This window comes from Carya illinoinensis, chromosome 13 (genome assembly GCF_018687715.1).
Source record: "Carya illinoinensis cultivar Pawnee chromosome 13, C.illinoinensisPawnee_v1, whole genome shotgun sequence".
Taxonomy (NCBI): Eukaryota; Viridiplantae; Streptophyta; class Magnoliopsida; order Fagales; family Juglandaceae; genus Carya; species Carya illinoinensis.
This window is the reverse complement of record NC_056764.1, coordinates 29,142,056-29,165,200: the sequence shown is the minus strand read 5'-3', so window position 1 is coordinate 29,165,200 and position 23,145 is coordinate 29,142,056. Positions and strand designations below refer to the sequence as shown.

The 23,145-nt window shown below is 36.9% G+C and overlaps 1 protein-coding gene and 1 long non-coding RNA gene across 8 annotated transcripts; one reads left to right on the top strand and one right to left on the bottom strand.

Annotated features, from left to right (window-relative positions):
• Positions 1-29: 29 nt before the first annotated feature.
• On the top strand, positions 30-12,465 carry LOC122291499 (pentatricopeptide repeat-containing protein At1g03100, mitochondrial). 7 transcript variants are annotated; one of them, XR_006236657.1, is made up of 8 exons: positions 30-182; positions 743-870; positions 1,304-1,360; positions 2,586-5,043; positions 6,892-6,930; positions 7,589-7,615; positions 7,664-9,135; positions 11,848-12,465. XR_006236657.1 is itself a non-coding variant. In XM_043099228.1 (4 exons), exon 4 carries the CDS (start codon positions 2,641-2,643, stop codon positions 4,996-4,998), a length of 2,358 nt encoding a protein of 785 aa, XP_042955162.1. In that variant the 5' UTR covers positions 30-182; positions 743-870; positions 1,304-1,360; positions 2,586-2,640; the 3' UTR covers positions 4,999-5,258. The 7 variants fall into 7 exon arrangements, 1 of the variants encoding a protein (XP_042955162.1); XR_006236658.1 differs by lacking the exon at positions 7,589-7,615 and having other exon boundaries at positions 8,080-9,135; positions 12,160-12,465; XR_006236653.1 differs by lacking the exon at positions 7,589-7,615 and having other exon boundaries at positions 8,080-9,135.
• LOC122291500 lies at positions 11,719-12,715 on the bottom strand. The gene is made up of 2 exons (XR_006236659.1): positions 12,467-12,715; positions 11,719-12,285 (listed from the first exon to the last, which is right to left on the bottom strand). It is a non-coding gene; the product is annotated as an uncharacterized LOC122291500 (long non-coding RNA).
• Between the last annotated feature and the right edge of the window lie 10,430 nt (positions 12,716-23,145).

Genomic DNA, 23,145 nt, shown 5'->3' with positions numbered 1-23,145 from the left:
ATGCCTTTCTATAATGAGTCAATGACCCGGCCCGTGTTAAGACTCGAGCCCAACATTTTTTCTCTCTCTCCCTTCCTTTCTACCCCTCGGCCCTCCTTCTCGCCCGCAGTCACACAGACCGATTCCTTCTGCGCAGCCCCTCGCCACCTGTCTTTCCCGTCGTCAGTTTCCACGCCACGCCGGTTAGTCCTCCACCCGTATCTCTCTCGTGCTCTCATTCTCTCTCCCTGCACCGCTGTGTCGCAGTGGCCACCTCCGCCAGGACTTTACGCCGCCCAGGCCCGCCGTACCGAGCCCCCTGCTTCGCGCACCACTCCCCGTCCTTCTCTCTCTCTCTCTCCCCCCCCCCCCCCCAAATCGGCGTCTCGCTTCTTTGATTTCGCTCTCCAGCCCGTCTTCTGTTCTCACTGTGCCGCTGCGTGGCAGCGGCCACTCTCCCATTGCCGTCGCTGCTCCTCGCCAGTTAGGTTTTGGTTTCTCTCCCTCCGTCCGTCTCTCGCTTTATCTCACTCGGTCTCACTTTGTCTCTCCCTCCGCGATTAGTCCGCCCCTCCCCACCCCGTCCCCTTGCCTCGCCGGCATGTCTCTCTCTCTCACCAATTTCTCTCGCTGATTTCTTGCTCCCCTCTCTCACTCCGCTTTCTCTGTTTACTTTCTCTCACCCCGTAAACCCTCTATCTCTCTCTCTCTCTCTCTCTCTCTCTCTCTCTCATTTCGCTCTCTCTCTCTCTCTCTGTTGTAGGATAAACCCGTGGAGGCCTTAGGAGCTAGCCGCAACGCCTCATCTTGCCAAGTGCCTCAGACCACCACGAGCCATCTCTAGGCGGCCGCCACCCTCTCGAATTTGACTGACCGCTGCTCTGAGATTGGGTAAGATACTCTTGAGCTTTAACCTTGTAACCAAAACTTAATTTTGTGACTCTTATGATTGGTGTCTATTGGAAGTTTGGGTTGTCCAGGTTTGTATGTTGGAGTTTGTAGTTGAGTGATTTCATGGTTGATTTATGTTTGGAGGGTCCCTTGTCGTAAGGTCTATTGGTGTTCCGGTGTGTTGGGAGTATGATTGTTAATGGTGGTGAGCTTTTAAGCGAATCCAAGGAGGTTGGGCTAATCTATTGGTGTAGTGCATTGGACATTGTACTTGGGCCATTATAAACCCACGGTACCATGATGGGTTATTTTGATTATGGGTTGTTTATTGGGCTCGTATTGAGCTCTAGTTTGGGTTATAGAATGTTGTTAGTTAGGTTGATTTTATACTGGTATGAGCTATTAATATGTTAGAGATTTTTTTCTGGATTAGGTTGTAATATTGCCACGGTTCGGGTTCAAGGCTTAGATAGTACTCTCCAAAATTCAGGTAAGGTGTGCTCCTATTCTAGACTTTGCCTAAAACCGACTAAGAGCATTCACATTGGTCTATGCATATGCATATGCAAAATCATATTTGCATAATATGAGCTTAAATTCATCTACATTGGATTATGCATCTTCAAATATTTACATAACTATGAACAGTACATTTACATGTTTAAAGATCAACTATTCACTCTCCAAAACATATTTTATTCATTCTTTTTCTCTCCTCCCACTCTCTTTCTACATATTTTACTTTTAAATATTTTACTACATATTTTATTCATTCATTCTCCAAAAAATATTTTACTCAAATATTTTACATATTTGAAGATCAAACCCTATTAAAAAAAATGTAAAAAAAAATAATAAAATGATAATATTTTATTATTATTTTGTTCTCAAATTTGCATAAGCCAATGTGGAAGTTTTGCTTGTATGGTAAATTGGATCTCTAAAAGATGTGATTTTGCATATGCATATGCATAAACCAATGTGAATGCTCTAAGGCTGATTTTGTGAAAAACTTGCATATTTTTGTTGCAAAAACAACCTTGGTTTTTTTCTGCACTAGTCTGTGTATTTGAAATTTGAAATTGACATTTTTTTTTTTTATCATGACTAGTGTAGACATGAGCAAATTTTTGTACTCTGTTTCTGTACTGCATAAAATGTGAATATGAAATCTGAAACTTTTATCTGATTATATGATATGATCTTATCAGTATACTATCATGTTATTGCATTTGAATTTTAAAATCCTAAGGCACAAGATTCTGTTCTACTTTGGTTATGGACCCTGCAACGGGTTATAATAGTGGCCTCTGTTTTGAGTGCAATTGATTGCTGACAAGGTGATTTATGTTCTGCTTGGCTGTCCACAATATAAAAAAAAAAAATGTTTCCAACAATGCTAAACCTTTATTCACACAACATGCTTCTAGTTAATTATTATTATCTCAATGAAATCGTGATAAATTTTATACTTTGGATTGTCTTTATTCCTGCATTGCACGGGGTAAATAGTTTGAGTTTTGCATAAGTTTCAAGTCCCATATTCGTGTTTTAAGGCAGAATGGGAATCTGTAAGTGACTTCAGGGAGTTTAATAAATTTTACAATTCGTTCTGGGATATATCGTATTTGTAGCTTTTTTATTTATATAAAATTTCGTAAGTATTCTGCATTTTGACAGCCTGTTTCCACTTTCTAATGCTTTCCATATTGCAGATATTGAACGATTTATAATACCAGAATCATTGTTAGCGTTTCCTGTCTGGGCGAGATGCTTTCTATAAGAAAGATTAAGCACCAGATTACTGTGAATTCCTCTTCTGCTTTATATCTCTTACTTGCTGCCAGCAATAGCAACATGAATCGAGTATTTAGATGCAAATCTCATGGTTATTGGCGTTGCTATTCTCTCTGCCAGTTTGTTAGCTCCACTTTGACCTGCTTGGACACTCACACTGTTGTCTTGGGATTACTGAATAGCTTTACCCTTCAACCTAAGTATTCATCAACAATGGCTGGAAGAATTTTGGTCCAGGCTCGAGACCCAGCTAAACTAACTATGGATATACAAAATGCAATGGACGAAGGTAGATTTAATGACACATGGAAATTATATGAACAGCATATGCAGATGGAGGGTTTTCCTCGGAAATCTGTAGTGAACAAGCTTCTAACAAGTTTTGCAGAAAGCCTTGATGTTCAATGGCTTGAGAAGGCTTATGGATTAGTAGAGCAGGCTTTCGAGGAAGGTAAACAGACCTTATTTGAAAAGGATCCACTTGTATATCTCTCTTATGGTCTTGCAAAATCTGGATTACCAGTTCTTGCATCAACAATTTTAAGAAAGTTGGTAGAAATGGAAGAGTATCCCCCTGTTTCTGCTTGGGCTGCAATTTTGGCCTTCATGTCACAAACAGCTGCTGGTGCTTACCTTGCTGCTGAGATAATTCTTGAGATGGGTTACTTGTTTCAAGATGGGAGGGTGGATCCGCGTAAAAAGAGTAATGCACCTTTGATTGCTATGAAACCTAACACCACTGCTGTCAACATTGCTCTGGCAGGGTGTCTTTTGTTTGGTACGACTAGGAAAGCAGAGCAACTCCTTGACATGATACCTCGAATTGGTGTCAAATATGAGACAAACTTATTGATCATTATGGCCCATATATATGAGAGAAATGGACGAAAAGAAGAGCTGAAGAAGCTTCAAAGATATATTGATGAAGCTCATAACCTAAGTGATATTCAGTTTCGGCAGTTCTACAATTGTTTGATTACATGCTACTTAAAATTTGGTGATCTAGATTCTGCATCCAACATGGTTTTGGAAATGCTCCGAAAAGCAAAAGAAGCCAGAAATTCTCTTGCTGCAGCCACACTCTTATATGATACTGCTTCAAGTGGGAAAAAATCTCTGCCTGCTGAGGCTTCTGGGCAAAGTTTGAGTCAGAAGCGATCAGAGGGTTCGGAGAATAATAGATTAATTAGATATGAAGAGTTTTCTAGGGACAGGAATTTCCTGAAACTTGAAGCTGAAGCGAAGCAAATGCTTGGTACGTTGTTGTCTAAGTTGCAAATGCAAGTTGAATTGCTTACAACCGAATGTGGAGTTCTTCAACCAACTGAAAGAATTTATGCAAAACTGGTAAAGGCTTTTCTAGAAGTTGACAAGACCAAGGATTTGGCAAAATTCCTCATCAAGGCTGAGAAAGAAAATTCCCCAGTTTCCAGTGATAGCTCAGCCTTGGTTCATGTTATTAATTCATGCATTTCACTTGGGTGGTTAGATCAGGCACATGACCTGCTTGACGAGATTCGTTTTGCTGGGATAAGAACTAGCTCTTCCATATATTCCTCTCTCTTGAAAGCGTATTGCAAGGCAAACCGAGCAGGAGAGGTGGCATCGCTTTTAAGAGATGCTCGTAAGGCTGGCATCCAGCTAGATTCCAGCTGTTATGAGGCGCTTATGCAATCCAAAGTGCTTCAGAAAGATACACAGGGTGCCCTCCATCTATTCCAAGAGATGAAAGAGGCTAAAATACCACGAGCTGGCCATCAAGAGTTTGAGATGCTAGTTAAGGGATGTGAGGATGGTGGTGAGGGAGGGTTGATGGCAAAGCTCTTGCAGGAAATTAAGGAAGGGCAGAGATTTGATAGTGGAGTGCATGATTGGAACAATGTAATACACTTTTTTTGCAAGAAGAGATTGATGCAAGATGCTGAAAAGGCTCTGATGAAGATGAGGAGTTTGGGGCATCCCCCCAATGCTCAAACTTTTCATTCCATGGCTACTGGGTATGCAGCTATTGGGGGAAAATATGTGGAGGTGACAGAGTTGTGGGGTGAGATGAAGAGTCTTGCCTCTTCTGCATCAATGAAGTTTGATCAAGAACTTCTGGATTCTGTGCTATATACATTTGTCAGGGGTGCATTTTTTGTTCGAGCAAATGAAGTTGTGGACATGATGGAAAAAGGAAAGATGTTTGTTGACAAGTACAAATACCGAACTCTCTTCTTGAAGTACCACAAAACACTTTATAAGGGCAAGGCCCCTAAATTCCAGACAGAAGCTCAACTGAAAAAGAGAGAAGCAGCATTGACTTTTAAGAAGTGGGTGGGCTTGTGCTGAGGCAAATCATGGTCTATTACACACCTTGTTTTGGACAATAATCTGGTGAGACTTACTGCTTCAAAAATGTTCTAGAGAAAATTAAAATTGGTGTAGCTGTGGCTGCATTAAATGTGTATTACCTGCCTCTTGTTTGCACTTGTATAGGCGACGAAAATTTTATTACCATCCTTTGTTGCTTTGAAAAAATCAAGCATCTTGTCACTTCGAATAAGATCCTCCATTGTGATCATCAGCCACTCAATGTTCTCCCTCACCAGCAACCTAACACTAGGCATCTGTTGACATCTTTCAACCAAACAAATAAAAGATCCCCTAATCGTCAACTGAGAGTTCAAATACATTTTTACCTATACGGCAAGTATCCTAAGAAAGCCCATCTACCTAGATTGCTTGACATGAATAGTTGGAGTGGAAGCCCATGAGAATAACAAAACAGTTTTGTTATTCGACTTAGCAGTTACTATTTCAACAATCATTTTGAAACTTGGGATTTTAAGTAAGAAGAAAAACTTTGCATCCTCCAACTTCCAGTGTGGGAATAACAAAACTTTTGTTTGATTCAGACCATTAAGATGGATGAAAAATAGGTGATTTCAGACAAGCCTCACGGTCATTTTAATATCGGGTGCGGATTACAATTTTTTGGTAGTTTGGGGTTGCAATATATCAATTTTGGTAGTTTAAGGTCAGTTTAAAATGTCTGGTAGTTAAAGGGTGCAATGTACATTTTAATCAACTAAGGCTACTTTTTGGAATTGGACCTTAGTTAGACTATGTTTGGCAAATGATTAGAGATACCCATAATTTTTCGTTGTGGTGTGAATCAAACGAACGCAGGAGAATGAGTTTTCTCCTGCGTTCGTTTGATTTCTTTAGTAAGTAAATCATGGAGTTCTTACTTTATTTAGTTGAACAAAAAAAGTTAGGAGAGGAATGATTATGTAACGTTTCAATGGAAAGCTCAAACAACATGACCTATTCTCCAAAAGGACTAGTCAATGATACAATTGGAGTCCAATTAGAACCTTATAAAGAGTAAGAACTCCTTCCCAAGCAATGTGGGATCTTATACATTACCTATCCTTATCATTATTATATGGGGTATCACAATCTACCCCCCTTAAATTTTCGACATCCTCGTCTGGCCAATCCGTCGCAAGTGGCATGGCTCAAGTCCCACAGTTTTGGTTGGGATAGGTCCTGATACCATTTATGCCCTAATGGAATGCCTAAATCAAATGACCTATACTCTAAAAGGACTAGTCAATGATATAATTGGTGCCCCATTTGAACCTTATAAAGAGCAAGAACTTCTCCATCCCACACACCACCTACCCTTATCATCATCATATGGGGTATCACAGATTATGTGTTAGTATTTTTTGCATTCGTTTGATGGTAGAGATAAACTTGACTCACATAAGGGTTAAGGATCCTCCTTGAAAACATTGAATTTAATGCCAGAAATCCTTGTTCCTTTGTAAGAGTGTCATGCAAAAGATCCATCAAGATTTATGATACTCCAAACCTAGATGCTAAACTATAGATTCTTTATCAAATTCATTAAGAAGGGGTTGCTGGCAGCAATACGGAGGAGCCCTGAATTTGAATTTTTGTCATGCCTTAAGTTTAGTCTAAACTGTTTAGAAACATGCCCATATGATAATCTCACACACAACACAGCATTGTTGAATTCATTGCTCAAAAATCAGATAGTTGCCACCCTTAAGGGGACTGCACAACAACTACTACCAAAAATTTTAGAACTAAAAATCCACTATAGCTTGCTGGAAATTTCATGATATAACAACATTGAATGAAAGTTCATTCCTTAGCAGAATAGTAAGCATTTGATTAGGGATTGACATGTTAACGTGTGTATGTTTATAGGTGATTGTTGACTCCTTCATTTGTGCTTGAAGTTAAGAGGTAAGTAATTGCAATCAAACCTTTGTTCATTTGATGTGTATATAAAATGTCTTTATTTCCTTTGTATAATGTATTCATGAAAATGTCTTTATTTCTTTAGTGTAAATGTGATGTTTTTTTAATCAAATGTTGTGTTTAATTACTATTGGGTAAAGCATATCCATTTATAGTCCTTTTGATGCACTCTGTTATAAAAGCATGTGAATGTAAATGAAATTTTATGAATGCTTCTTCTATGCGATGGTCTATTTATATTTAGTAGTGATTTTGAATGCTTGAAAGAAAGAAAACAAAAGGTAAAAGGAAAGAAAATTAAAGTGATTGAAAGATTGTATGTTCTGTATGATGACAAATAACGGATAATGGGGCTGATGACAATGCCAAGAATGGCTCATTATATGTGCACCTGGTAATGTCCATCTCCTTTATGATGGGATTTTACCTGATTCCTTGAGTGGAATCCTGATTGTCAAGATACCAAGCCTTGCACGTAGAGTGCAATCGTGTGTAATGACATTTTGAATGTAATATGATGTAGATGTTTAGATTTATGCATATTGTTTAAAAGCAAAAAAGTAAGTTGTGGTAATGTTTACTGTTTGATATACTGCTTACTAAGCATTCAACTCACTTTTGTTTTTATGTTTTGATTGTCTAGGTGAAGTATTTGATGAAGAGTCCACAGGTTAGGTGTAGCTTATAATGACTATGGCAAGACCAGACTTAGTTTTAGGTTAGGAGTAGCTTATAGAGACTATGGCAAGACCAGACTTAGTTTTATTCAATTATCAATAAGTTGTTTATGTATTTTCTTGTTAAATATGGAATGTTTTGGAAAGCACAAGAATGGTTTTTTTATTTATGAAAATTTTAGGTTTTTTTTTTAAACATTTATGGGATCTTTTATTCCTGGCTCGTATGTGATGTTATGTTAGTTACATTCCTAATCCTAGGGGAACGGACCTTACAATTTTGGTATCAAAGTCCAGGCTAAAGAGATTCTGTATATTTTGAAATCTAAAAAAAGAAAAAGAAACCTAGGACTAGGTCTACCTGGGGTATATTCTGGCTTGCAAAGAGTTAAGTTAGAATTGATTGTTGTTATTTTCTGTTTCTTTGTCTCCCAATTGCTAAAGCTACTCAATGTAGGCATTTCAAGTATGGCACTTACTACTAGGAATCACCCAAACGCACACCAAGATGCTCCCTTGATGCGTGCAATGAGGATCATAGGAGGGCTCTGGGGGATTCTGAAGCCCTTGCACATGTGGCCACAAGCCTAATTGAGGCTTTAATTAACGGACCATCTGTGGATGTTGGACAGCCACATTTGGGAAGTAACTTTGATCAATTCTGCCACCTGCATCCCTCTATGTTCAATGGCAAAGCTGATGTTATGGAGTGCGATAACTGGATGAACAGGCTGGAGAAAAATTTTCAGGCCATCGACTGAACTGAGGAGCAAATGGTTGAATTTGCCACATACAATCTGGCTGATGTGGCTGATGAGTGGTGGACCTTCACCAGAAAGCTGATAAAGCAAGAGCTTGGTGAAGAAACCCCAATTACCTGGACATGATTTAAGCAGGTATTCAGGGACCGATTCTTCCTGAGGTCTTTAGAGAGGCCTAAGAGTTTGCAGATTTGAGACAAGGGACTATGTCAGTGACTCAGTACAACAATATGCATCCTGGCTCATCGAACTTTCACGCTCTGCCCCCCCATATCCGATCCCAGATGAGTCACTGAAGGCATTCTTGATAGATTAATCGCACTGAAGTTAAGGAATTTTCATGAATTAGTGGACAGGGCAATTATCTTGGAGGAGAATCTGCTGTTGAGGGTGGAACAATTTAATAAGAGAAAACAAACAGATTACTAAGCAAAACTAAAGCAACAAGCCCTTCCAGAGCAGTGGACAGAGGCCACCACTGAACAGTAGGCCACAACAGAATGCTACTGGACAATGTACGTGTCAGACTTGTGGCAAGATGCACAAGGGGAAGTACTTGATGGGAACCAACACATGCTTCAAGTGTGGGAAACTAGAACATCTTATTCGAGATTATTCACAGATATGTACACCCCCCCATTAATGAATGGTGAGCAGAAAACTGCTCCAGATCAGGCCTTTCTCCTCACTCCTTATGATGCCAAGATGACGAACGTTGTGTTTGAAGGTGCTCTCCATTATTTTCTTGCCAGGTATCTATTCTGTTTAACCATGCTCTTCATTTCTAGCAAATATATGTAGTTGAGTGAAAGAACCCCTGAATCACTTGAATGTATATTATTGGTTGTTATTCTAGTAGAAGCAATGGCAGGGAAAAAAAATTATGTCTGTATTTAAAAAGGTGGAAAAGGATATTTTACCCTTTAAAAAAAATGGAAATAGCCTTTTTCTAAAAAAATACCTATTCTATCTTTAAACAACCCCCCCCCCCCCCCCCCCCCCCCCCCAAAAAAAAAATCTAACAAATACTCTCCCCGATCCCTAAAACAATATTAAAAAAAGCTTAAAATTTTTTTGTGTACAAAAGTTTAAGATAAACCCTAACTGTCACCCCTCAAGTCCTAGATTCTAAGTTTTGGTTGAAGTTCAACTAGGGCCAGTGGGCAAGATTTGTCTTATTGGATTAAAACTGTATGATTTAATATTTATTTATATATTGCTATTGTTTAATTGTTTGAACCCTAAGGGGTAGCTTAGTTAGTTAGGCCTTGGGTTTGCTCCCCAATGGTCATCAGTTCGAGTCCCCTTAGGGCCACTAGAGGTTTACCTGGCCATTAACTTCAAGGCCTCGTGGGATTAGTCGAGGTGCGCGCAAGCTGACCCGGACACCCATGGATTTAAAAAAAAAAATGTTTGGATGCTTGAGGCCTTGATTTTACATGGTAGGTTATTCTAGTGGGCTAGCTGTCCACTCTATTGAACAGCTTGTGGCAACAGCTTGGTGCCCAAGTAGTTTAGGATATAGTTGACCTTATTTATGGAATGTTTTCTCCACACAACTTTTGTGCATATTCATAGTGCAAAGGCTTTCCTTAGTTAAACAAGGAAGGTATTATGTGGTTTAATTACTGGAAATACGACTTGGGACAGATTAGGAAGCTTATAATCTGTTGGGAAGCAGAATTTCAAATTTCTGCTGCATATTAGGCAAGTTTTTTATTTATTAAAGGCCTAGGAATAAATTAGGAAAGATCTTTTGTTCTATACCAGAAGTTGACTTGATTAGCAAGCTGTCAGTTAGGAAATATTCCATTTTGAGGCTGCAGAAATTTTAGAAGTAAATTAGGAAGATCTATCTTTTTCGGTAGAGGTTGACCAGAGTTTTGCAATGTAACACCCCTTCCGCTAGGTTAGAACAGTTACATACTTTCTTAACTGTGCCCGGTAAAGAGACCCAACACAATAAAAATACCTCATTTATCGAAAATATAACTGTGTCCGGTAAAGAGACCCAACACAATAACAATGCCTCATTTATTGAAAATAATGTCCAAAAGACGTAACATAAAAAAAGTCTCATAGCTAGGGCTGAAATCCGAGAATCCGACTCCAATTTGTCGGAGTTGGATTGTTTTTTTTAATTTTTCAGTTAGAGTCAAAGGTGGCCCTGGACTGAATCCAACTCCGATCCGATCCGACTTTGACTTTATGCTCCAATTTCAACTCTAACTCCGACTTCGACTTTTCCCTTTGATCTTAACACCGATATTGTACATGTGTTATAAAAATATGTATTTATCTATATATTTATCATATATACTAGTATAGATATATAGTTATATAAATAGAACTTATGTAGTTAAATTCAATAATATACTAGTATGAGCTAATTATTATAAAATAATATACTTATACTATAAGATAAATAGACTAATGATAGTTTAGTATATGTAAACATCGTAGTATTACTACCATACATAATCAAGTATAGAAATAAGTTAGACACTAGTATATAAATAAGTCTAGTATAATGAGTTAATATATTTAGACATTATAGTATAAGTCTTGTATACGAATAAATTGGACACTTGTATAGAAATAACTAATAAGTCTAGTATAATAAGTTAATAACACATAATACTAATTTACTTACTAATTTACTAAAGTATAATAACATGTAACTAGGCACTAGAAATAAGTCTAGTGGAGAAATAAGTTATAAATAAGTTAGACACTAGTATAATATAATAACATGTAATATTATAGTATAATAACATATAGTTAGACACTAAAAATAATATGTAATAATATAGTATGACAACATGTAATTAGACACTGTAGTATGAGTCTGGTATAAAAATAAGTTAGATATTAGTATAGAAGTAAATTAATAGTGAATAATTTAGTTTCATTTTTTAATTTTTTGGAACAATTGAAATTTGAAAGGCAACAAAAAATTCTTTTTCAAAATGGGCTAAATATGAAGCTAAAATAAAACCCAAAGCTGAAAGTCCAAATCTGACAAGTCAGATTGGAGCCTACACAAGTCAGAGTCAAGAGTCCAGGAATCTGATAAGTCGGTGCTCACCCCTACTCATAGCATGAAAATTTAAAACCGATCTTTTTGTGTGGCAACACCTATAACTAAGTCTGAAAATCTCTTGAAACGTGATCTATGCCTGGCCAACTACTCGTCAGCGCTATCTTCTTAACCTGGACATTTTAAAAACATAACAACAAACAAACAAACTAAGAATCAAAATGAGTCAAATGTTTTTTGTTTTTTAATGTTGTTTTTTGTTTTGGGATTTAAAGAGATGAGATATGAGATGAGATTTTATTTTCCAAACATCCCCAATCTGTGTATTTATGCATAAGTAATGATTAGCTGGATACTTTAAATCTCTATGTATTTATGCAAAGTATCCAGACATGCCCCAATCTCTATGTGAATCTCTTTTTAGGAAGACAGCATCACACATGGTCAGACTATATAGGCAAGACATTCTTTGTTTGCGTTGCTGTTTGGAAGTCTTGAGGGACTGAAGCCTTGGTGACCCAAAGATTCGGCAGATGAATCTAGAGTTTCTCCAACAGAAACAAATGTATCTAAAAAGTAAAACCATTCTTTTAGATCTCCTGCATGAATGTCTTATGCATTAGCTCCAGGCAACAAGCAGCTTAGGGTTCGGCCCTCCATCTTACCTAGTTTATAGGAGAAAGCTTTCTGTTTGAGGGACCCAAAAAACTTCAGTTACAAAGTTTATCAAATCCAGATGTTGCGGAGGAAGAAATCGCATCTGTGACAGACCTTCTCACCCAGCAAGCGAAATCCATTAAAGGAAAGTGTCAAAGGCCATCTCATGATCGGTGGGATTTGGAAAGGAGTTGGGGAAGATGACCTACTTGCCATAGAATCTGAGGTAAGAATTTTGCTCTAAATCACATTTAATATTGTCCGAGCAGTCAAGTGTGGACAGACAATCTGATGAGTTGTGGTAGTAATTAATATGCCTAGAAACAGTTGTATTCTGAAATGTGCTAAAACTAATAAATTAATCAACATGGAAATTGTTTTATTACCTTGCTGACCTGGCTATTAAGCTATGATTATTGCCAGCGTAAAACCATCAAGCCGATTGCATCACCATGATCACGATCATGTGGTGGAGGAAAGTCCTGCAGGGGCGACCTGAGAACACATTTATAGCCTATAGGACACATGAACACAAGCAGAAAGTGTATCATGTGAATAATAAGAATGCCCACATGTGATCTCATGTTGCCCCTGTAAGGCTCATCCACCTTTAATTTACACGACTTTCTTGCCTCTTTCCCCACAATCTGGTGATGCCAATGGAGAAAGATATTCGATGTTATATAGCCACAGCAACACTTTTAAATCAGTACTTTACCTAAAAAATGTACTACACCTCAGTACTAGCATGAGATTTCTAATACATATTATCAGTTCGTACAACTATGTACTCCCTATATGAAAATTGCGTCGTACTTTCTGAAATTTGGCAGAAATAAAGGGCGACTTTATTACGAGTAAGTTTATGCTGATCTCTCTCTCTCTCTCTCTCTCTCTCTCTCTCTCTCTCTCTCTCTCTCTCTCTCTCTCACACATAATAATACTATATATACGTCGTATGGCAAGAGTCAAGAGTCATATATCAAGCCAAAGCATTACAATTCAATTCAACTATACATATGTTAAAATATCAAACAAATAGATAGGAAATATGGACGGAAGACTACTGGAGAATAGGATGAACGCGGAAAATTAATATGCGTGCACGTACATGTTTAAAGCAAACCTAGTATTTGCATACACATGCACAAAGAAAACCCTGCAACAATATATAATAAATAAATAAAGATTCAGAACTTTGTACACGCAAGTCGGGAGGAGAGAGATGGAGGAAATGCTCATGAAATTGCTCTTTCCATCTTCGACTTTTAGCAATCAACGTTGTTATCTTTTGGGAAGAAAGATATCCGATCGATGTGCCACTTTCATAAAGGAAAAAGAATTAAAGTAATATTCTTGAATATGCATTGGAATCTGCAGTACTATGAAATAAACGAATGCAGTTTGGATTTGAAGAAAGGGTAGGAACGTTCCTACTAGCATACATTAAAGGGAGAAAGAAAAAATAAGTCTGGCTCGTAACATCATATCATGCACCTTTCTTTCTCTTCTTTTTTCATGCCTCGACTAAAAGGACTCGTATTCTCTACAATTTTCTGCTCGAAATATGTTCTATAACTAAAGAGATATAAATATAACATTGTTTAAATTGTCTATAAACAGCTTTTAATACTGCAGGGTTTATAGAGGAAGGCGTCCTACTGTTCCCACTTGAATGTAGAGCAACACCAAGAACTAGTATAAGCTCATGAACCACATGGTCACATTTTGGACGGGCCCTAGGTCGCAACAATTTATGAATCCTTGGGTCTTAGACTCACAAAATTAAAATTTTGGATTTGGAGAAGAGTGGTCTGTGGAGGTTGGAAATAAGTTTCTCACGAGTTCTCTCTGATTGTCTTTTCGTGTTTGGTTATATAGAAAATTCTAGATTAGTAATAAAAAAAAAAAAAAATTATAAGATTTGTTTATTTTTTTTATAGACTTTGAATTGAAGTTTTTGTTTGTTTTATGAAAGATTTGATGTCATGAAGTCCAAGTTTTATCATCACCCAAAACAAAATAATAATAATAATAATAATAAATTGACAAATAGAACATGTAACAAAAGAATGTTGTTACACGTAGAGAGGTCCATCAAAGACAAGACATATTTATGGATCATTTCTCTTCTACTCCCCAAGCCCACCATCTCGGCCACCGACCCTACACTCGGTTTTCCCTCACAATTTATAGCCCCATCCTTACTGTTTCTTTTTATTTTTCTAACTCAAATTCACATTCCCTCTCATCATATGTCATGTAATTAATATAAATATCAATTTTAATTGACATTACCTATTACATTTATTTATACTGCACTAATATACATTTATTTATTCAAATATATGCATCTAGTAGTAGCATACACATACACATACACACACAGACACAAACATGTACATATTTGATTAGATATTAAAGATTTTGATGTAAGATTTAAAATTTTAAGGCAGAAACCTTTTTTTTTTTTTTTTAAAATATCCAAGGCATATTATTTTTATTTTAGTCTGTCTTGTCCTTTATTATTTCTCTTTTAAGTGATATCAAGGTAGATAAGATTCTTCTTGTGCAACAGTAACCATGTCACCAATTACCAATTTTCATCATCACGGTAAAGAAGGAAAGAATATAGATATCACATATACATAGAGAGAGAGAGAGAGAGAGAGAGAGAGAGAGAGAGAGAGAGAGAGAGAGAGAGAGAGAGAGAGAGAGAGTTGAGTTTGTACAGACAAGAGAGGTGGGGCAGCTAACTTGGAAGTTAATGGGAGGTATGGATGAGATGCTTCAACTTTAGGAGACAAACATCAAACCCCAAAAGACTGTACTATGCCTTGAGTGCGAATTTCAAACTAACAAAGAATATGCCTAATTGCACCATTACCTCACTCATGATAAAGATGAAGAAAGTCTTTGTAAAACTTCTTCCCTACAATCCAAAACTGTTGGTTTGCTCCATTATCCATGGAGATCAGAGTCTCAAGGAATCAAAGGAAAAGCCATTTCTCCCCCCAAATATGATATGCCAACATGATATACCCAGTGAGAACAAAAAACAGTTTTTTCCATTTTTTTTTTCTGCGATTCACAGTCCAAATGGCAACATGTCAACTCGAAATCTGTCTTTCCTTGGTGGCCATTGGCTTAAAGTTGTTGATCTAAATATATGCTTTTTTAACTCCCCCACCCAACCCAATACCCATAATGTTCCTCTATACCATCATAAAATTGTGCCAATATCATATCTTGCATGACTTTGTAGACATTCATTCATTTCACTCTTTTATTGTCCAGAAGTGGTGGCCTATTCATTGGTAGGGGGCAGTTTTGTTCACATTGCTGTCCATATGCCACGTAGCCCACCTTAGCCGACCAATAAAAGGATACTTTCAGAGGTGTCAAGTTTAAGGGTCTCCTCTTTGAGCCAATCAGGTGGGTCTAACCTTATCCAAAGTACCCTTTCAAAAAAGCTGATCTTCACTTTACAGAAAACTGTTGACCATATTCAGCATCTAAAACTTTAACCCAAAAGACGGGTTCTAATAGTAATAATAGTCGTGGGTAAATGATTATATTTGTACCATAAATTGGTTGAAGTTTGCTGCAGAATAATTGGATGTCAATTTTACAGCCATACATATACTGCAGAAGATAAGTAGAATGGTACAGAATCTGCAGACTGCTGAAAAAATTGTCTTGTGAAAGTTCAAGCAATCACTCTAACAATGACCAAACACACACACACACACAGATATAATATATATATATATATATATGTCCTTGTTCAGTGCATATGAATTTGGACAAGCAACATGCTCGAGGCTTTAATCCTGTCTGGTCTCTTATGGATGCAATCTATGCAATGGTGTTGAAATCATATGAATGCTAGCTCCGCGTATTAGGTGGGGCACCCAATAAATTATAATTATAATTTTTTCTAATAATTTAAATTTGGTGCTCTTCTTTGTATATTTTTAAAGTTTTAGGCAAAAAGTACAAAAGCTTTGGTCCCTGAAATTCCTATACTCATGTTGAACTGCACACTCAACTTTTAAAAAAAAAGGCTATCATGATTTTATTATAATTTTTGTCCACTGATTACAGTACTTGAGAGAGAGTTTCTATACTTAGAATCATCAACTTCAATCAAGTCCCACTAAAGTTGAGATAAATAATGACATTAGTTAATAATGTAGCCAGAAAAAAAGAACTTCAATAATGCTTCACTTACTTCATTCATATTATATTCAAAAGAATAATCATTTACTCTCTCTCTCTCTCTCTCTCTCTCTCTCCTGTCACATGTTATATATTCTTGTTGCTTTCAAGGTAAATTATCACTAACTAGCACTCGATAGGCTATGTTTGTACTTGAAGCATACCAAGTCCAGTCCTTTTCAGCATAAAGCTAGCCATGTTGCATGTTAATGGAGTCTTTAGACTTGTCAGAAGCTTTATCAAAGCATTATTGGAAAAGCATTTGGAAAACCCAACAATAATAATAATAATAATGCCTAAAAAAAAAATATGTGATTTGTCCATTTTCGAGTCCCAAATTTCATTTTTCAATCAAAAGATGGTGAACTAAGTTTTTTTTTTCTTTCTTTTTGCCTGCTCATTTAGAAAGCAAGAAATAGGTTAAGCACCAAAAGGAAAAAAAATAGGTCCCATTAGTGCCATTGCAAGTTCCCTCAACAGGCAAGCAGTTGGCCACCTCGCTCCCAACATCTATATGGGCAGGTGGGTAGCCGATCATCCTAACCCCAGTATCCACATGAGCAGGGGGCTACATATGGACTCTAGCGCTTGGCCTCGTTCCGCAAAGGCGGGTGACCCTGCTTGGTAGATTGATGGGCTTGCTGTAAGAATATAATAAAATAACTTTTTGTATGTGTATTACATTTCAATATACAGAGGTATTTATACACAAAAGGATATTCTATACTGTTGTACAATGTAAAGTAGGAATGCACAGATTATGAGATTATCCTGCTGAATTTCCTTTTTGAGAATAAGACTTGTGTTGCATATCTATAACAGTTGGACCTTTGTAGATTTAAATTGAATTTACGGAAGCCAGAGTTATGGAGAAGGATACACTCTTAGGATTTTTGGTTGTAACCTTGGGATCTTTTGTAATTACTCTAACACACACCCCGCCCCTTCCCCCCCACGGGCCCCCCGCCACCCGTGGGAAGCTTAGGGGAAGTTCACAGACCAGAAGCTTGTCACACAATAAAAGGAATCGAGCAGAAGTTAATGACTTGGTGAAGATATTAGGTATCTAAGATTGAGTGGAATTGTGACCAAGCAAAACATTTTTGCGAGTTACTTTCTCCTGAATAAAGTGATAATCAACTTCAACATGCTTTGTTCGAGCATGAAATACAGGATTGAAACAAGAGAGAGAGCACCCACATTATCACTCCAAAGTGTAGGAGTTGAGGAAAGTTTGATCTTTAGATCATAGAGGAGCATACGAATGAAGTATAGTTCTGGTTTTAGTAAAGCTAGAGCGCGGTATTATGATTCTATGCAAAAATGAGAGACTATAAGCTGTTTTTTTGGCACTCCATGAAACAAGATAAGGACAAAGAAATACAACATATCCAGTAGTGGACCTTCTGTCATCAAGGCTACCAACTCAGTCAGTATCACAAAAACCATTCAATTGTAGGGAGCTGATGCCAAAGAAAAGGCCATGATGGAGAGTGCCTTTGAGGTACCGAAGGACACATTTAGTAGCAATCCAATGAGTGGTTAAAGGGGCATGCATGAACTAATAGAGCTGATTAATAGCAAAGGCAATTTCTGGTCTTGAAAGAGTATAATATTGGAGTGCTCCAACAATTTGCCTATAGAGGGTAGGATCATCCAAAGGATCACCTTCTGACTAAGTGAGTTTGACCCCTGAAGTTAGAGGAGTGGAATAGGACTTTGCACTAAGCATTTCAGAGTGTTGCAACAAGTCAAGAATTTATTTTGTCTGGGATAGAAACAAACCCGAGGTTGTTTGATTGACTTGTATTCCCAGGAAGTAATGAAGAGACCCCAAGTCTTTCGTTGCAAAATGAGTTTGTAATTTCTGAATGATCTTTGAGATAAATGAAGGATGTGTCCCTATCACGATGAGATAATCTACATAGATAAGAATGTAGATATGCACATCAACTTGATAATAAGTGAAGCGAGAATAGTCCACAGTAGTTTCCATGAATACAATATTAAGTAGGCATGTGGACAACTTGTTGAACCAAGCCCAAGGGTATTGCTTGAGGCCATAAATGGCCTTGTTGCGATGACAAACAAAATCTGGAAATTTGGGATCAAGAACAACAAGCTATTCCATGTAGACTTCTTCTTGGAGTGTGCCATGTAGGAAAGCATTTGACATGTCAAGTTGATAGATATACTAGCCAAAGTGTACTGCCAAGGCAAGAACAACTTGTATGGTGGATGGCTTGATGACTGGGTTGAATGTGTTAGTGTAATCAAGGTCATCATGCTGTTGGAAACCTTTTGCAACAAGTCTTGCCTTGAAGCATTCCACATAACCATTTGATTTGTGTTTTATTTTGTAAACCCACTTATTTTTTATGATATTTACGTGTGGTGGTTGAAGAACTAAGGTCCATGTAGCATTTGATTGAAGAGATTGAAATTCAACGAGCATTGCTTGTTGCCACTCTTGATTTTTCACTACTTGGGAGAATGAAGTGGGTTCTAGAGGAGTTGTGACTGCATTGTAAACCTGCACATAATATTTAGTAGACAAATAAACATGATAATCAGGAAATGATCTTGGTTGACGAGATCCTGTCCTTGTCCTTGTCCTTGTCCTTGTGACCATCAGATGAGATGAGGTTGGTGGGAGCAGAGGTAAAGGCTCGGATTGTGACATATTTGAAGGGTGTGGTTCTGTAAATTTTGAGTCTATGTTGGGAGTATGAGAGGTAGAGTTAAGCGTGGTTTCAGCAAAATACTCAATAAAGGAAGGTACCTTAATGAGAGTTGATGAGGAAAAATGTTTAATCAATGGAGAGGATGCAAGTACAGAGGGTTGCTATAGAGATGGCAGTGAAACTAGAGCTGGAAACTTTGTTTCATCAAAGACGACATGTCTTGTGACATAAACTCATTTTGTTGAAAGATCAAGACACTTATATCCCTTGTGATTTGGACTAAAATTAATGAAAATGCATTATTAGGATCTAAATTGAAGTTTGTGATTATGATGGGATCTAAGAAGAGGATAACATGCACAAACTAATGTTTTGAGTATGGAGTAATCTGGGTTTTGATTGAGCAACATCTGATAAGGGGATTTATTGGTTAGGACAGGTGTGGGTAACCGATTTATTAAGTAAATGGTAGTTTGAAAAGTATCAAGCCAGTGAGTGCATGGTAAATGAGAATGAGTCAATAATGTGAGACCTGTTTCAACAAGGTGCCTTTGTTTTCTTTCAGCAATGCTGTTTTGTTGTTGAGTATATGGACATGAAATGAGATGCTTGACGCCATTTGTCTCAAGAAATTGTCGAAAGTTATTAGAGAGAAACTCTCCTTCACTATCAGTTTGGAATGATTTGATCTTGGCATTTAAAAATTTTTCAGCAATGTATTTGAATTTCACAAAACAAAAGAAAGTGTCAGACTTATGTTGCAATGGATAATTCCAAGAAAAACAACTATAATCATCTATGAAGATAACATAGCACTTGCAACCATTGAGAGCAGGAAGAGAAGTCCACAAATCTAAATGTACTAACTAAAGAGGAACTTTAGACACTCAATGTGAAGATTGAAAAGAAAGACAATTACTTTGACCCATTTGACAAGATTTACATTGTCAAAGGAGCCAGTTGTTGGAAGCTTAAAAATATGTTTTAACAACGTAAGAGTTTGGAAATATGGGTGTCCAAAACGAGAATGCCAAATTGAAGGATGAGCAGTAACTCCTAGGAAGGCTATATAGGCTTTGGTCTTTTTTGACATAGGCAAGAAGTTTGATTGGGTACAAGCCATTTTTACTTGGCCCTTCTAAAAGTATCTGCCCTATACGATTGTCTTTCACAAGAAAAAATTTGGAAGTTAGGATAAACCAACAATCATTATCAATGCAAAATTTGTGAATGGATAAAAGGTTGGTGGCAGAAGTAGGAAATCTCAAAATATTTCTCAAATTAACATTTCAAGCAGGAGTTTGAAAGTAAGATGAGCCTATGTGAGTGATTGACAGACCAGCCCATTGCCTACAGTGATCTCCTTGCCACTTTGATAAGGTTCACTAGTGTCAAGATTTCCCATATCAGTTGTAATATGTTGATTAACTCCACTGTCTGCTAGCCAAGTTTGTTCCTCAGATTTTGAATTGCAATTGGCAGCCATGGCAGCAAGCTGGGATGGTGGATGAAGTCCTTGATGGGAGAAATCCATCCTTTGAAAGAAATCTAATGCTTGATGCCCTTTTTCCCACAAATGGTGAACTAATGATATCTTGAGGAGTATGACATGAGTTATTTTAAAAGGACTTCGGCTTGGACCCATGTTGATTTCGATTATTGGATGACTAGTTAGATTTTTTGGTTTTGGAGGGATACGATTTTGGCTTTTGGGAATAGAGAGCAAAAGAACTTGAGTTAGATTCAAAGGTTGGCTTTTGATGGGAGATCAGAGGTTCATAATTTAAAAGCTCAGATTGGAAATCACTAAATGTAAAATAGGCTTCTCGAGAGGCAAAGGAATATGAGCTGATGAAAGGGTAAAAATTGAGATTTAAACCATCGATGAGATACGAGATTAAATCATTAGAATCCACATATTTTCTCACTGCTACAAGTTGGTCATAAATGCTTTTAACAATTTGAAGCTAATCATTGCAACTTTGAGTACCTCGTTGAAGAGTTTGTAACTGTCTCTTCAAATGATTGATTCATGATCTTGAATGGGAAGCAAAGCGAGATGAAATGATCCCATACTTACTTTGCTATATTGAGTCCAAAGACAGAGGACAAAACATCATTAGACAAAGTTGAGTTGAGTCAACTCAACAAATATTGGTCATTCTTTTGCCAAAGAAGAAATTGTGGACTCACATGAGTGGTAGGCTGACCATGTCTATCCAGTAAGAACTTAGATGGATACTATTCAGAACCATTAATGATTCCCAATAGATCATTACTTCGTAGAATGGGTAAAAACTGAAAAACCCATAGTAGATAGTTGGTGCTGTCTAATTTGACAGATACAAGGTGAGATATATTTGGTGTAGTAAAGGTGGTGGTGGTGTGTGTATTGGAAGAAGCCATTAGGATCCAAAAAATGGCATTTACCGGTGATTATTTGATACCATGTAAGAATAGAAGAAAATTACTTTTTATATGTGTATTACATTTCAATGTACTGAGGTATTTATACACAAGAAGATATTCTTTATGGTTGTAATATATCTTTATGGTTGTAATATGTAAAGTAGGAATGCATAGATTGTGATATCATCCTGTTGACTTTCCTTCTCGAAAATAAGACTTGTTGCATATCTATAACAGTTGAAACCCTTGTAGATTTGAGCTGAATTTACGAAGGTTAGAATTATGGAGAGGGCTACACTCTTAAAATTTTTGGCTGTACTCTTGGATCTTCTGTAATTACTCTAATACTTGCAACTTATCCAGAATCTATCAAACAACTTGAATCCATGTCTGCGAAGATCCATTGTCTAATGTGGCCTATGCCTTGTCGTGGTTGTGGTTCTCTTTGTAGACCCACGACTAGTCGTGACAACAGTACGGAGTAAAAGAGAAGAGGAAGAGGAAAAAGAAGAAGAAGATGGGAATGGTGGGAGGGATTAAGAGAGGAGAGAGAAGGGAAAGATGAAAAAGTTAAGATTTTTTTTTTCTTCTTCTTCTATACATTATGCAAGCAGGCAGGTAAGGCTACCCACTCGCACCCATTGGCCATCACCCGCTTCTAACATTTTAATAAAATTGCATCCACCCATCCACTTGGGTCGAGCAGATTGTCCCCTGGGGTAGGATGCGGGGGCCTGCCCAATAGGCCTAATTGCAAGAGCCTTTTGTGGCTTATACCAAATATTTAGAAATGATATTTACAGTTGTGGTTGTATAAGCGCCACATAGTCTCTTTGAAAAAAAGTAAATTAATACACGACCCACATGAAAAAAAAAAAAAACTAACTTTTTAATCGTAGACCTCACTCTTTTTCAAAGTGATTGTGTAGCGTTTGCACATTCCACGACTATATATAACATTACTCAAATAAAATTTTCCTAGCATCTTATTGGAGTATGCCCACAATATAATTTTGTTATGATTGCTTTAAAATTGGACTAGTGGGACATGATGTCGAATATCATAAAACACTTGTGAATGTTTATCTTAACACTAATTAATTTTAGATAGATTGGTAGCTCAATAGCACGATAACCTTTGCAAGCTATTCTCGAAGCCCCATAAGTTGTAACAACTTGTTGGCTCATTGCATGCATTGTGTTACCTATCCTCTTTTAGATTTAAGTAAAAAGTTACAAACAAGAAAACTCAAACAACTTTTACAAAATATTAAAAATATATCTTAGAAAACATATTTAAGCAATATTTTCAATTCTTCTCATTTACTTTCCAAAATCCCAATAAAATATATTTAAAAAAAATTATTCAAAGTTTTCTAATTACATCATAAAATTCAATAAAAAATACATATAATAACTTCCAGAAAAAAATTCTCAAAATTCTTCAAATCTCGTTACCAAATATGACAAAAGCATTTGTTACTCAAGTTATGATACATACCATCACAATCATTTTAGCATATTTTTTGTACATTTCGCTGATATAATTAATCAAAACATTTATTTTATATTTAAAAAAATAATACAATAAATTACATTAATGTAATATGTAATGAATACGTAAAGATAACTGGAGATAAAATTTTATTGTTACTAACATAGATAAGAAACCATGCAGTTCCGAAAAAAAGTACTGAGAGCCCCTCTTTAGATCTAAACACCAAATGATGGGCGGTGCTCGAGACTCTCAA